The 14,433-nt window shown below is 42.4% G+C and overlaps 1 protein-coding gene across 9 annotated transcripts in view; it reads right to left on the bottom strand.

Moving 5' to 3' along the window:
• CADPS (calcium dependent secretion activator) overlaps positions 1 to 13,670 on the bottom strand; it is a 460,562-nt gene extending 446,892 nt beyond the window's left edge. For 4 of the 9 annotated variants that reach the window (XM_035703531.2, XM_035703534.2, XM_049097817.1 and 1 more), the window contains exon 1: positions 12,823 to 13,668. In XM_035703531.2, the coding sequence (XP_035559424.1) occupies positions 12,823 to 13,272 (450 nt within the window). In that variant the 5' untranslated portion in view covers positions 13,273 to 13,668. Of the gene's footprint in view, positions 1 to 12,822 lie in introns of all 9 variants that reach the window. The other 5 variants (XM_049097818.1, XM_035703542.2, XM_025456442.3 and 2 more) reach the window with 3 other exon arrangements.
• Between the last annotated feature and the right edge of the window lie 763 nt (positions 13,671 to 14,433).

Below are 14,433 nucleotides of genomic sequence, written 5' to 3'. Positions count from 1 at the left end.
TATAAAATGTATTGTCTCCAGTATGTAAAAATAAGCTGAAAAATCAAAATGAAAAAAATGTTCAGGTAAATGACTTCCAAACATGCCAACTTCATTAATTGTCAAATATAGTTCTCATATCACTACATTTGAAAACAATTGGTATGGTTGGTTTTTCAGTTTGCAAGGATTTCTGTAAATGCACCATGATTCCTAAGAAATCATAGTCATTTATTAACCAAGTTATATAGACCAATGGTTTTAAAAGTAAGATTGAAAAAAAAATCCTTCCTTTTTTTTAACAGTACAAAAATAAATGGATGTGAGGTACATTTTAATAAGTTTGCTCTGAAGTGGGGTGGACCTTTCAAATCTGCAATGGCCTCCACCATAATTAGTGTGAACCCAAGACTGACAGCACAGTGGTGAGAGCCCTAGATGCATTCAAGGGGCCAAGGGTGCTATCCTATAGTTTTGTCTAGCCAATGGGACCTCCTCATATTTCACTTTGCTCGCCACAAAACAGGCACCTAGAATACCTTCCTCACTGTTCAAGAACATTTTAAAGAAGAAATGAGATAATTTCAGTGAACATGCTATAAATGGTAAGGAATATTTATTACTGTTCCCTAAATAATCATGAATTCAATAATCATGAGCTCTGTATCAACAATCTATTAAGTACCTACAGGTGTATACACTATCTACCAGACACCAGAGGATACTAAATGAAATTAGGTCTGCAGTGTCAGGAGCAAAAAACAAATATACATTGAAGTAAGATGTGCTCAATGGTCCAATATAGTTAATACAGCATATGGTTAAGACAGCAGGTTAGAGTCAGACCACGTGGACCCTAACCCCTCTCTACCACTTACTAAATGTGTGACCTAAAACAAGTATCTTAACTCCTTTGCCTTTTTAAAAAAGATTTTATTTATTAATTCATGAGAGACACACACACACAGAGAGAGAGAGAGAGGCAGAGACACAGGCAGAGGGAGGAGAAGCAGGCTCCATGCAGGAGCCTGATGTGGGACTCGATCCTGGAATTCTGGGATCATGTCCTGAGCCAAAGGCAGATGCTCAACCGCTGAGCCACCCAGGCATCCCTAACTCCTTCCTCTTTGTATTCTAATCTGTAGGATCAATATGATTAATACTTATCTTACAGAGTTACCATAAAGATTAAAGGAGATGAGGCTTGGGACACCTGGGTGGTTCAGTGGTTGACCATTTGCCTTTGGCTCAGGGCATGATCCCAGAATTCCAGGATCGAGTCCCACCATCAGGCTCCTGCATGGAGCCTGCTTCTCCTCCCTCTGCCTGTGTCTCTGCCTCTCTCTGTGTGTCTCTCATGAATTAATAAATAAAATCTTAAAAAAAATAAAGGAGATGAGGCTTATAAATTGACATAGCAGTGACAATAGAGAATAAACCTCCCATAGTCATTATTTATTCCTGGTCTTTATAATGACTGGCTACCATCATCCACCTAGGAGAGTGATAACAGGCAAGGAGGGGAGGGCTTTACAAGCAGGAGGAACAGCATGTGTAAAGACACTGTGGCACAAAAGAGCATGAAACAGTGCAGGGATGCTAAGTGGTTTAATAGCCTAAAGCCAATGATGTGTACAGGATTATAGGAGTACAGCCTGGCTAGGGAGAGAGAATCCATTGAGGCCATGCAAAAGAGTTTAGAGTTATCCTGTCCAAGTAGCAAGAAACAGAAAGCAGCAAAGAATTCTTTGGTCTGTACTGCAGAATGATCACCCTGGTATTTGAATGGATATGGGCAAGAAAGGAGGCAAAGAGAAGAGTTAGAAGGTCATCATGAAAGTCCACACAAGCAATCATGAGAACCCAAAGCAGGGTACCAGTAATGAAGATGAAGAGGAGGAGAAAGAGATAAAAAACTTGCTAAAGAAAATTATCAACGGATTTGTGAGGCCTTTGGTGGTGAGAATGAGCAACAGTGAAGATTTGAAGCTGAGTTGTGCACTACTGTCTTGAACAGCTTGGTTATATAGTAGCACCACTACGATATTCACTAAATTAGAAAGTAAAGGGGAAAGAGACTTGGTGAGAAATTCTGTTGAGTGATCTAAAGACATCCCATGGGAGATAGCATGAAAGTTAATGTTCTTCCAAGTGTAGTCTGTAGACCTGTGCCATCCATGAACTCCTAGTTATTGGTCCTTAACCAAGATAAAATATTAGTACCAGAAATTACATCAATCTCATTACTAAGCTGTTCAATTCAGCTGACAATTTTTTTTCATAGCAACACTTTTTTGAAGAGAGCAGGGAGTTAACTTACATTCTAATGCAAGTTCCTTATTTCATTGTAGACCCTTGATGAAGCATTCACTGATTTGAACCAGGCTGAGCCCACACTCAGCAGCCCTGATGTATGTTTTTTTTTTTTTAACATTTTATTTATTTATTCATGGGAGACAGAGAGAGGCAGAGACACAGACAGAGTGAGAAGCAGGCTCCATGCAGGGCGCCCGATGTGGGACTCGATCCCAGGACCCCAGGACCACGCCCTGGGCTGCAGGCAGGTGCTAAACCGCGGAGCCATCCAGGGATCCACATTTGAGCCAAAGATCTAAGAATGGGAAGTATATGGATGTTAGCAGCTAAAGCCATCATAAATGGTGAAGTGACCCAGAGAGATGATATAGAGAAGCGCGCTATAGTAGATTGGTAGGGCTGCCATAAAAAGTACTGCAAACTAGTTAGCTTAAACAGAAATTTATTGTCTCACAGCTCTGGAGGCTAGAAATTCAAGATCAAAGAGCAGGGCTGGCTCCTTCTGAGACTACCAAAAATATATTCCATGACTCTCTCCTAGCTGCTGGTGATTTTCCGGCAATCTTTACTGTTCCTTGCTTGTAGAAGCATTACTTTAATCTCTGCCTTCCCCTTCACATAGTGTTTTCCCTCTGTCTGTGTGTCCCTATGTTGAAATTTTCCGTTTCAATAAGGACATAGTCATAATGGATTACGACCTTGAAGGACCTCATCTAACTATTATCATCCTCAAAGATCCTATTTCTAGGATCTAAGGTCGTATTCTGAGGATTAGGATTTTGACATAAATTTTGGGAGGTGGGGTGGGGGACACAATCAACCCGTAATAAAGGCCAAGGATAGAGACACACCAATATTTAAGATTGAGACACTTACTACATCCTGCCTTACACTATAAGTTAACATTCTAGATTGGTACATCTCAACTTCTCAATCAGGTTGATAGGTTCTTAGAGATCAGAAAGGCTGCCTAAAATGTCTTTGCATATTTTGCCTCCAGGATTTTAGTGATTTTCTTGTATGTAGAAGTAGCTCAAAACAATGTTGTTTGATGATGTATAACAAACAAAAATTGAATATGGAAGAGCCCTCAAGAAATGTTTTGAACACAGTATGTTATGACACGCTGCCTTATAGACAACAGTTGCTGTACTTGTCAGAAAAATCACCAAAGTCGATGTTCAAGATAAATTTTAACTCATTTGCTTAAACAACTCTATGCCTACCATCCACACCAAAAGGCTGTTTTTCTGCATGGGCAACAGAAGGCACAATTATTTGCAAGAATTTTCAATGTTTTTTTCTTTGCTTTCTTTAGTGGCATAGTAGATTCCCGGTACCACTCTGCATGTTTGCCAAAATACTATTGTCTTTTTCAAAGCACTACAGCCCCTGGAGGGTCTATGCTCTTGGAACATTTAGGGATTTTTTTTTTTTAATGTTAACCCCAGGGGCACCTGGGTGGCTCAGCAGTTGAGTGCCTGCCTTTGGCCCAGGGTGTGATCCTGGAATCCCAGGATCCAGTTCCACATTGGACTCGCTGCGGGGAGCCTGCTTCTCTGTCTGTCTCTGCCTCTATCTCTCTCTCTCTGTCTCTCTCATGAATGAATAAATAAAATCTTAAAAAAACAAAACAAAACAAAACACGTTAACTCCAAAGGATTTTATAATTTTCCTGCTGCATGGAAGTGATCATGAGAAACTCCACATGGGCTGCTGAAAGAACACCAATACATTATCGGATTACTCCATTTCTCTCTATTTTATTTCTTTTTAAGATGTTATTTATTTATTCATGAGAGACATAGAGAGAGAGGGGCAGAGACAGAGAGAGAAGTAGGCTCCCTGCAGGGAGCCTGATGCAGAACTCAATCCAGGTACTTGATCCAGTGACTCGGGGCTCAACCTCTGAGCCATCCAGGCATCCCCATTTCTCTCAATTTTAGAAGAGTGGTCAGGAGCTTAGAACACTTGGAGGTTTGATGATTCAATTTATTTTTCAAAACTCTCAACGTTTTCCCTGCTTCTTAAAATGAAACAAATGGCTTAGCAAAGATAATTTTCCCCTTGACTAGTGAAAAGCATCAGAAAAATCCATACCTAAGCAGTTTTACCTTTTTAAAGATACTTCACACCCATCCTATTATTATCGCATCCAGTATACAACACCATGGTTATTATTTATTTATATTCTAATACACTCAGAAAAGACTTTAGATAACTTACAATAAGAGTGAAAATAGTCCCCAAATTCCATGATAGAATAAAAGTAGAGAAATGAATATTTGTATTTAAACATGTGCAACTTATAGATTCTATTATATAACTTTGGCAACATGGAGACTGATAATATTTTAAAAGCCTAACTTTTACTAACATGTGGTTGACTGCCCATTCTTTTTTTTTTTTTTTCTTCAGAAAGGGTTAAATCAAATAAAACTACAAAAGAACATATACCCAATAGGGAGATTCAGGTCTCATTTTGGCTCTTTCTGACTTAATGGTTGGCTACTTAAATAGGTCCTACAGTGATTCAAGTTCAATTGTGATTCAGTCATTTCAGGAAATTCATAATTACTTATGGTCTTTAAAAGAAGACACTTCTTCATAATATATCAAAATGTATCCATTGTTGGTATAAACAAGCTAAACCAGGAAGTAATCAATAGTATGTTTCTGCTACATAAATTATTTTGAAACCATTTAGCAATTGGTATGCTTTTCATGTTTTTCACGGGGAAACTTTTATAAAAGTAAACAAGTTGTGCCTAAAAGAGAGGTGAATTATATTCAAGACTCTTTAACTTCCTCTCTTTAGAAGCTCCCTAGGAAAGAAAACATCAGTGTGCAATTTCACGTCTAAATGTTTACAAGTACCTACATTGTGCCAACCACTGTTTTCAGAAAATGGGGGATCAAAGAACAGTAAATGTGGTGCCTGTCTTTGGAGTTCTTACAGTCTAGTGGGAGAGAGGCATACAAATAAAAAGTAATTTAAATATAATATACAGGGAGTAATGTAGAAATAGACTAGGGAGTTGAGAAACGATTTAGATTTGGGTAAAGTTTCCCAAAAGAGAGAACACCTGACTTAATTAAAGGATGAACAAGAGCAAATCAGGTGAAGAAAGGTAAGACATTCTATAATAAAGAATAGCATGAGCAAAGATATTGTAGTATGAAATAGTATGGTGACATTTGGTGGACAAAAATGCAGGAATTACTATTACTGATAACATTTGCTCAATATTTACTCCACATTAAGGACTTGTTAAGCAATTAACTTTTTTTTTCCTTGCAATCCTCTATATTATTTTCCTCCACTTAATTGGTGAGGACATTAAGACTTAAAGAGACTGGATAATGTACCCAAGGTCACATAGTCACCAGGTTATAAAATTGACCAGGGTCTTGAATCGGAGACTGGGGACCTGTAGAGTTGGTGAAGTATTTCAGTAAAAGAGAAATAGGGATATATTGTACCCTGAACCCCATCTATTCTGTAGACGATGCTACGATGGTAACCACTGCTATCCAGGTCTGCTTATCATGTCAATAATGATCATGATCACAATGATGACAGCAATAATGAATCTAAGGCTTGCTATGGTCAGTACTTTGCATATATTAACTTTCTCAGTCCTTTTACAGATAAAAATAACACCTATCAACTTAACAATAATAAGAACACTTAAACGGCACTTACCACATGCCAGGCACTGTTCTAAAAGCTTTAGTGTATCATCTCACTTGATTTTCATAAGAACCAATGATGAAGGTACCACTACTATCTCCATTTTATTGATGAGTAAATTGAGTCAGACAGAGGTTAAATAAGTTGCCCAAAATCACAGAGGCAGTTGTTTAGGGTACAGCCAGGGAACAAACCCAGGGGTTCAAGTTTCTGAGTCTATGTTCCTAACTAATGTTCTTCACTGTCCATCATATGTCAAGTGCAACGACAAGACTTCAAACCATTTACAGACTTCATCCTCCCTTCTTTACGGCTAATACCAGGGAATTCTATCACATTCTTGGACTGACAAATGAAAAAATAGCAAGGTAATTCTGATCATCAGCTCTCCAATTCTGCAGAAACTAAATCTGATCCTAACAAGGAAACTGTTGCCAGAGACAAGGAACACAGAGTTCCAAATCCCAGATCCTTCCTTGGATGTGTTACAGGGGCCAGGGTCAGACCATCAATATCTGTGCAACAATGGCAAGAATAGATGGTGTTGGCAAGAATCAGTGTCCTACCATCCAGATGTATATGGTATCCATCTTAGAACAAGCATAATTTTAGTTAAAAGTGTTCAACACTTCATTATTTAAGTGATGGCTTGGTAGTCTTATTTCTACTGCTTTTTGCAAGCCCATAAAAACTCAGCCTCAACCTCTACTTACACATCTTCCAGTTATAAAAGAAGCCAGAAATACACATTTTTTGATGAAATAAGTTCATAGTTTTAAATGTTGACAACTGAAAACGGTATTGTATTGTAAACGGTATTGTAGACAAAACAGAATATACCTGTGGTTCACTTTTAGCTCACAGGTCACAATTTACAAGCTCTCATGTAGTTTGCAGTCATATAAACTTTTAAGATCTAACCGCCTCATCTGAAAATTTAGTTGGACAAAAGGAACTCTAACTTGATTTGTCTCAGATTCTTCGAAGACACTACCTTATCTTGAATGTAAAAATATCAATACGGGATCCCTGGGTGGCGCAGTGGTTTGGCGCCTGCCTTTGGCCCAGGGCGCGGTCCTGGAGACCCGGGATCGAATCCCACGTCGGGCTCTCGGTGCATGGAGCCTGCTTCTCCCTCTGCCTATGTCCCTGCCTCTCTCTCTGTGACTGTCATAAATAAATAAAAATGTTTTAAAAAATTAAAAATAAAAAAATAAAATAAATAAAAATATCAATACACACACACACACACACACACATTCTCTTCATCATCCAGTTTTCTTCATCCTGTCAAGGAAATTATTTGAACCTTCTAGATCCAGCCATGCTTATAGTCACCTGGCACTGGATATTTTTCTATTATGTACACCAATAAATCTTTCCTATCCCCTTTGTTTTCATTTTGATTTAGTCAACTTGAGTTGGGTTTTTGTAACTTGGAACCAAAAGAATTGGACTACCACTGTCACACAAAAAATGGCTCCTTTCCACATTACTGCTACCATATGCTCTTCTCTAGACTGGGATACCTGTCTTTCCTTAGGCTGATACAAATCATACAAATCCTTTAAGACCTAACCCTAGTCTACTTCCTCCATGAAGATTTTCCCTACTATTATACCCAATCCTGTGTGTACACATGCACACTCTCTCTTTCCCTATACTTTAATATTTGTAACCAGCATCTTACAATTAAACACTTTGTTATTCTCAACTTATTTGACAGGTGTATATGTTAACTTCTAAACTAGAACATATGCTCCCCAAATCAGGGACATATCTCACAGGTATCTTCTGGTTCTGCAACCAAGCCTGGGAGAGAGAGTGCTTGGTGCAAGGAGTAACTAGTCATCTTTTTAAAACTTAGTTGTAAGTTAGTAGAACTCTCTTAATCATTCTACACAGCCTAAGCTGTTTAGAAACTTGGCCCCAAATCACAAACATTGATTATATTTTAATGCAATAGCCGATGATTGGATATTAAATTTGCTTTTGTAGGGGAAAGATCTATGAATCATTTGACTTTTACCACTATACACAGTACAATTCTTCAGGAATGAAGGATTTAATTTCCTTTGTTCTTCAGTCCAGTTTTAGGGAAGCGTGACTATATTCCAAGAATGTAATAAGGCAAGAGCCTTCATATATATATATATATATATATATATATATATATATATATATATATATATATTGGTATTCTTCATCTTCAGGATTTTTCTGCTGGTAGTAGTTCAAAACAGTTCCTGCCCATTGCACCAAGGAGATTGGGAGGAAAATGCCAAAAAGCATATATAAAGATTTCAATTCTTTTTCTGATGAAGAGAGAGCAACAATTTCTCTTTGAAGGAATCCTGGCTTAATAACTATTTCATTCTCTCAAAAGGTTAGAACACTTATTTTCAAAAATCCAAATCATATGTTACATTGACAAGGCAGCTCTTAAGAATTCTGAATAGTAGAGCTAACCCAAATATCTCAAAGCATATCTGAATGGATGAACCACTATTATGGATTTAAAATATATACCTACACTCATGCACATCTATGGTTAACTAGGACCAGGTCTTAAATTTTAGGAAAGGTATAGGCTTTTGAACTATGACCACAATTCACAGAGTCAAATAAGTGAATGAATAAAGGCAAAATTTCTATGGCTCAACAGTGACTCAACATTAGCCATAATTTCGTGGCAAGACATAAGGTGAATCACAGAGAAATGAGTAGCTTGAATTTACAACACATTTGGTCTACACATATAGTCCTCTTGAATGAAATAGGAGTTCATATAAAAGAAACATGATTTCAGGATTACCCCTGTCCCTCATCATATACATACACACAGACATAGAGCTACACAAAAGTATATATGCACGCATATTCATTTATAATCCAGACATTGTAATTCCTAACCAATTAAAAGACTGGTCACGTCAATCTAAATATTACACAGTATTGTTTATAGTGTCTACTTTCACATTCCCTCCGTAACATCTATAAGTAGCTAGTTCACTTGAGGTAGCCACTCATCGCCGTTACTACATAATTGAGAAACATATGGCACAGCTTTGCCATGCCAACTTCTAGGTAATTCACTTTACCATTATGACAAAAGAGGAAAACTAAAAGCACAGATCGTTTTTCAAATTGTCGTTTATGAGCAGCTGAAACATATACTGTGATAGTCTGAAGGCTAGATATTTGTTTTGCCTATTCATTATCACTACTAGCATTTTATATTTAGATTCACTGCAATACAAGAAAGGTATACCTGTAAATGATAATATATGTTTTCACACAGTCTAAAGTCCCTTCTTTTAAATGGAAGATTAATGAATGACCAGACGTTCTTTTCCCCAGGAAAGGTGGAATCAAAAAAATTAACTAACAAAATGATCCAGTAATGGTACCTCCTCCCTCCAATCCTTTCTAATTGTTCTTCTTGGTTAAAATACTTTTTATTTATTTATTTATTTATTTATTTACTTACTTACTTATTTATTTATTTATTATTATTTTTCAAGCTTCAGCTTCAATCACACAGAAAGCCTGACAAGTCTGGTGTTGTGATTTACCAGCTAATAGCTCATCTCTTTCCTTCATGCTTTTTATGAGGTTAATACCTAAACGTCCATTTTACCTGTGTTGATTTTTTGATAGGTACTGAAAGGAAAGATGCAGAGCTCTCTCAACTCAAAGAGAAGAAACCCTGTGTGTGTGTTGGGGGGATGGGGGTGGAGGGGGGCGGATTATACCTGACATGCTGTCAGGATGCTGGGACTCTATTTTTCTCTCTAGAATATTTCTGGCCAGTGTCACATATTAAAAAGACAGAATTTGAAATCAGAATATCCCATGTCTCAGTTTCCAATTGTTCTCCTAAGTAGTGCTTTAGGCAAATTATAAAACCTTCTGAGTCTGTTTTCTCTTCTGAAAATTAAGATGGTAATTCCTACATTGTTAGAGCTAGGAGAATTTAAAATGATCAAAGAACAAAAAAACAACAACTGTAATAACTAAGGAAATTTCAATAAACTACCTATTTTGGTTAACTATATATCAATATTAGCTCTTTAATAATGTACCATACTATTAGAAGATATTAATAGGGGAAACTGGACAGGAGCATATGGGAACTCCCTGTACTATTCTCTCAATTTTTCAGTAAATCTAAAACTCTTCTAAAAAATAAAGCTTATTTTTAAAAAATGTTCTACATGAAGAGCCTTGCACATAGCAGGTTCTTGAAAAACTGCAGCTAGTGTTATGGCATAACCATTTAGTTTCATAAAGTGTATTATACTCGGCACAATATTATATTTTTTCAGGTTTGTTGGGGTATAACGGGCATACAAGATTGTGTAAGTTTAAGGTGAACAGCATGATGATTTGACAATACGTACTCTTCTCTTTCCCAATGCAGCGACTTTTTCACAGGCAGTCTTCTGACTCCCTCCATGTCACTCTATTCCTTCATATACATCATTTTTCCTCTAGCTGTTTCTAATTAATTCATTTCTATTGTACTATAAATTTGTGTATAGTTTACAGCCAGTTTATATTTCTTCAAGACTAATTTTGGTCTATCAATCTTATTGGTTAGACTTAAATTTAACCACAATGTTTATGCAAACATTTCTGTCACTTTCAGTGCTTGCCCATTGAAAAAAAAAATACATCAAAGTTCCAAGCTTTCAACTTGGGAGAAAGATAGTAGAACATTCTTTTCCAGAAAGACATTAAAAACTTAAAGGTACAGAAAGGGAAAGGTTGTTTTCTTTCGTAATAAGGAGAGAGATATTCAGCTTCGCAGTATAGCCAACAGCCCTGAGGCAGCTTTGCTCCACTATGCATTTAGCACTAGTTTGCTGCAATAACTAAAAATAGTTTGACCAAATGCCAGTGTTATCAATCTGTCCTGTAGTCTCTTTGATGTTAAGGTCATGTGTAAAAACTGAGCCCACTTGCCCCTCAAAACCACAGTTTTGAATCGATTCAGGTAAAACATGCCATCAGACCAGAAAAACTTAGTCTCATGATGATCTTTTCAGGTGACTGAAGTTTCTGTTTAGGGAGAAATGGGCCACTGTGAGAACGGATTTCTCTCCCTATTCCAGTGCTGAATTTTAGCCTCTATTTAAAGGACAGAGCTCTAGAGCCTTATGGCTGATAAAGTTTGTTTTATATTTTCCCTTTAAAGCACAACAGTTTTCATTGCCAAAGGAATAGGACATCTCTGTTTGGTGCTGTTATTAATAGATTTTGAAGACACAATCACCATAATTCTAAGCCGAATCTTGAAATATCAGGCCCTGTACACAAACCCAACACCCAACCTTACTAGAAAATCCAAAAACTTTTAATGATCTGAGGATACTTTTGTCTACTGTAGTCAACAGAGGCTGAAAGAGCAAGGGGCCACTGAGGAGGGGCAAAAAGTGGTGTAGCCCACCTGCTATTCCCTAACCAGGAAATGAGTTGTATTTTTAATAAAACTGGTAACCAAGCTTGCAATAGCTGAAATAAATCATCAGTGCCGGGTGGTGTGTGTACACGTATAAGCAAAACAAACAGAGAAAGCTGTGCTCACTTAAGATAAGGGTGGATGAATACAGGAAAGCCTAACACTACTACAGCAACATGGAATTCGGTCTTCAGTGATAGCAACCAAGAAATTCACTGTTTTAAGAAACTGTCCCTCTGGGGGCTTCACTGGCTATTCTTTCAAAACAGAATTGGCAAATTCACTTAAAAGAGGCCACGGAATGCTGACTTTCTTCACTAACTCACTCCAACCGGGGACTTGACCTCCTCTTAGGATCCCGCCACTGCCCTATCCTGCAGGAACCTTCCCCCTCCTTCCTCTGGCTGGAGAACAGCTCTTAGAAATAGGCAGGTTTTTTTTTTTTTTTTTTTCCCCACATCAAAGGCAGTCCTCAGCCTTGCCCCAGCCTCAGACACAAAAAGCTTTTGATGCTTGTAATTGCGAAGCTTTTTGCAGCTGCACTTTATCAAGCCCAAAGCGGCTGGGCTTGGAGGGCCTCGGAGAGCCAGAAGGTGGCGGCGAAGTCACCTTGGGAAGGGAAGAGGGTCAGAGGGAGGAAGGCGGAGCAGCTGACCCCGGCCGAGGGAGCGGAGGGAGTGCCCTGGCTCCGGGGTCAAGGAGGAAGGGGATGAGGAATGGGGTGCGGGGGGGAGGGGCGCATCAGCCCGAGCGGGGAGCGGCGCCCGGGGACCCTTAGACGACCCTAGTGGGGATCAGCTGACCCCGACGAGGGGAGGAGGGCGCCCGTAGCAGCGAGCCTGGAAGCTTCGCCTTCCCGGCTGGCTTTCTCCCGCCTGCCCCTGCGGCTCTCTCGGCTGCGCGGGCCGAGGGTGCCCCCACCTGCCGGGTGCCCCCGCCCGCCGAGCGCACGCCCAGGAAGGCGGGCCCGGAGCTGAGCGCAGCCGCTCGCCGCTGGAGAGTGCCGGGAGCCCGGCAGCCGAGCAAGGCCTCTCTGGGCGCCGCGGGCTGCAAGTCACTCCCCGCGCCTCCCGGGCCGTAGCGCGGCACCTGCCCGCCTGTGGCCCCAGCGCTCCCAGGTGGGCTCGCACGGCGCCGAGGTCCAGGCCCACCGCTGGTCCCCTGCAGGTCTAGGCGCGCTCGGGGCGCGGAGAGGGGGCCTGGTAGCCCCTTCCCCAGGGCGCGGTCTCCTCCTCCTCCTCCTCCTCCTGCTCCTGCTCCAGCTCCTGCTCCTGCTCCTCCTCGCCAGCTGCGCCGCCAGCTCCCATTGTTCGCCCCGCCCGCCTGCCGACGTCCCGGCGCAGCTCCCGGGCCTCCCAGGCGCACCTACCTTCTGCTGCCGGCGAGCCATGTCGGTGGGCTGCTTGGCGTTGAAGGGGTAGGCGATGCAGCGCATCACGAACACGTAGAGCTGCAGCCTCTTCTTCCTCTCTTCCTCCTCCTTCTGCAGCCGCTCCAACTCCTCCTTCTCCTTCTCGCTCACCACCGACGGGCTGGGGCTGGAGGGCCGGCCGCCCCCGGCGCGGCTGCTGGGCTGCAGCCCCCCGGCCCCGCCGCCGCTGCTCGCGCCGCTGCCCCCACCGCCGCCGGCGCCCACCCCGGCTCCGGCGCCGGCCCCGCCGCCACCCCCGAGCCCGGCGCCGCCGCCGCCGCCCGAGCCCTCGCTGGTGCGGCTGGGGGACAGGCGCGCGCCGGACGCGGCCGAGCCCAGAACCTCCTTGCCGCTCTCCTCCTCCACGATCTCATCCGATTCCTCTTCGCTGGACGAAGGGTCCAGCATGGTGGCGCCTGGGGAGGGGGGTGGTCCTCGGAGCCCTGGGCTAGGGGTTGCAAAAGAGTGGGGGGCGCTGGAGGCAGCTGGGGGGTCGGCTCCCCCGGATGCGCGCTTCTCCCCAAATCGGGGAGCGGGCGCTGCTGCTCAGCCTCCGCCGCCGCGACTGCTGCCTCTGCCCGGCGATCGGGAGCTGGGCTCAGACCCAGGAGCGCGAGGGGAGGAGGGGAAGGGAGAGGTGCGTCCGTGGACCCGAGGTGGGCAAGGGGGAGAATCAATTGCGAGCCTCGAGCTCGCAGCCGGATACCATCTGCAGCCGCTGAAGGAGGCGCCTCCAGAAAAGATGCCGAGTGTTGCAAGCTGTCGATGCAGCCAAGAGCCTAAGAGGCATCTTGCCGATTGGGGAGGGAGCGGCGCTTACGTGTTTATTGGCTTAACTCTCCCGTGTCCGCTGCGTAAAGGGTGGCTGCAGAAGGCTGGAGCCCGGAGAGCGTGGGGTGGGTGGGTGGGTGGGGGGCGGGGGGGCGGCCCAAAGTCTCAGAGCTTCAGAACCGACCCTAACGCTTTCCCACACTCCTCCCCTCCTCCCCTTGGTGAATAATTGCCTTCCTGATACCCCGTTCTCATTGCCTCGACCTCTCTCACCTCCCCCGGACAAAAAAAGTTCCTGGAGAATTGGAAGAGAGAGACACACCAGTAATGACTTCTTGTTAGCCAAGAGTGGGCGGTCTGTTTGGAGACGCTAAAATCAGATGAGGAGAGGAAGTCAGTGAGATCCCATACGTAGAAAGAGTTTGTCTCCTTTTTCCAGGCTTCTTCACACCTGGGGCTTGTGGGCTGTGGGGCTTGGCAGCAGGTTTGTCCCACCTGTATAAACTTTGATTCCAGCGATTGACATACACCCACTCATTAAAATAAAAGTGAATCAAATCTTGAATTGGTGTATGGACCTTGTAGCTAAACTATTTAGGTAGAAGCCCCGCCCTTGTCTACCCCGCAAAAGCTATGATGAATAGACTTCAGTTGCAAGAACTGGTAACACTTTCTGCTGAGGTAAGCATACCGGAGAAATAGGGTTTCTGGTTGCTCAGCCCTTTCTCTTTTCTGGCTGCCGGGGGATCTGGGTGGAGGAGTGGGGACCCTGAAATCAGACAAAGACTCCCCCAAGAA

Source organism: Canis lupus, chromosome 20 (assembly GCF_003254725.2).
Source record: "Canis lupus dingo isolate Sandy chromosome 20, ASM325472v2, whole genome shotgun sequence".
NCBI lineage: Eukaryota > Metazoa > Chordata > Mammalia > Carnivora > Canidae > Canis > Canis lupus.
Note: the sequence above shows the minus strand (reverse complement) of the source record. Positions and strands in the feature narration are given on the sequence as shown.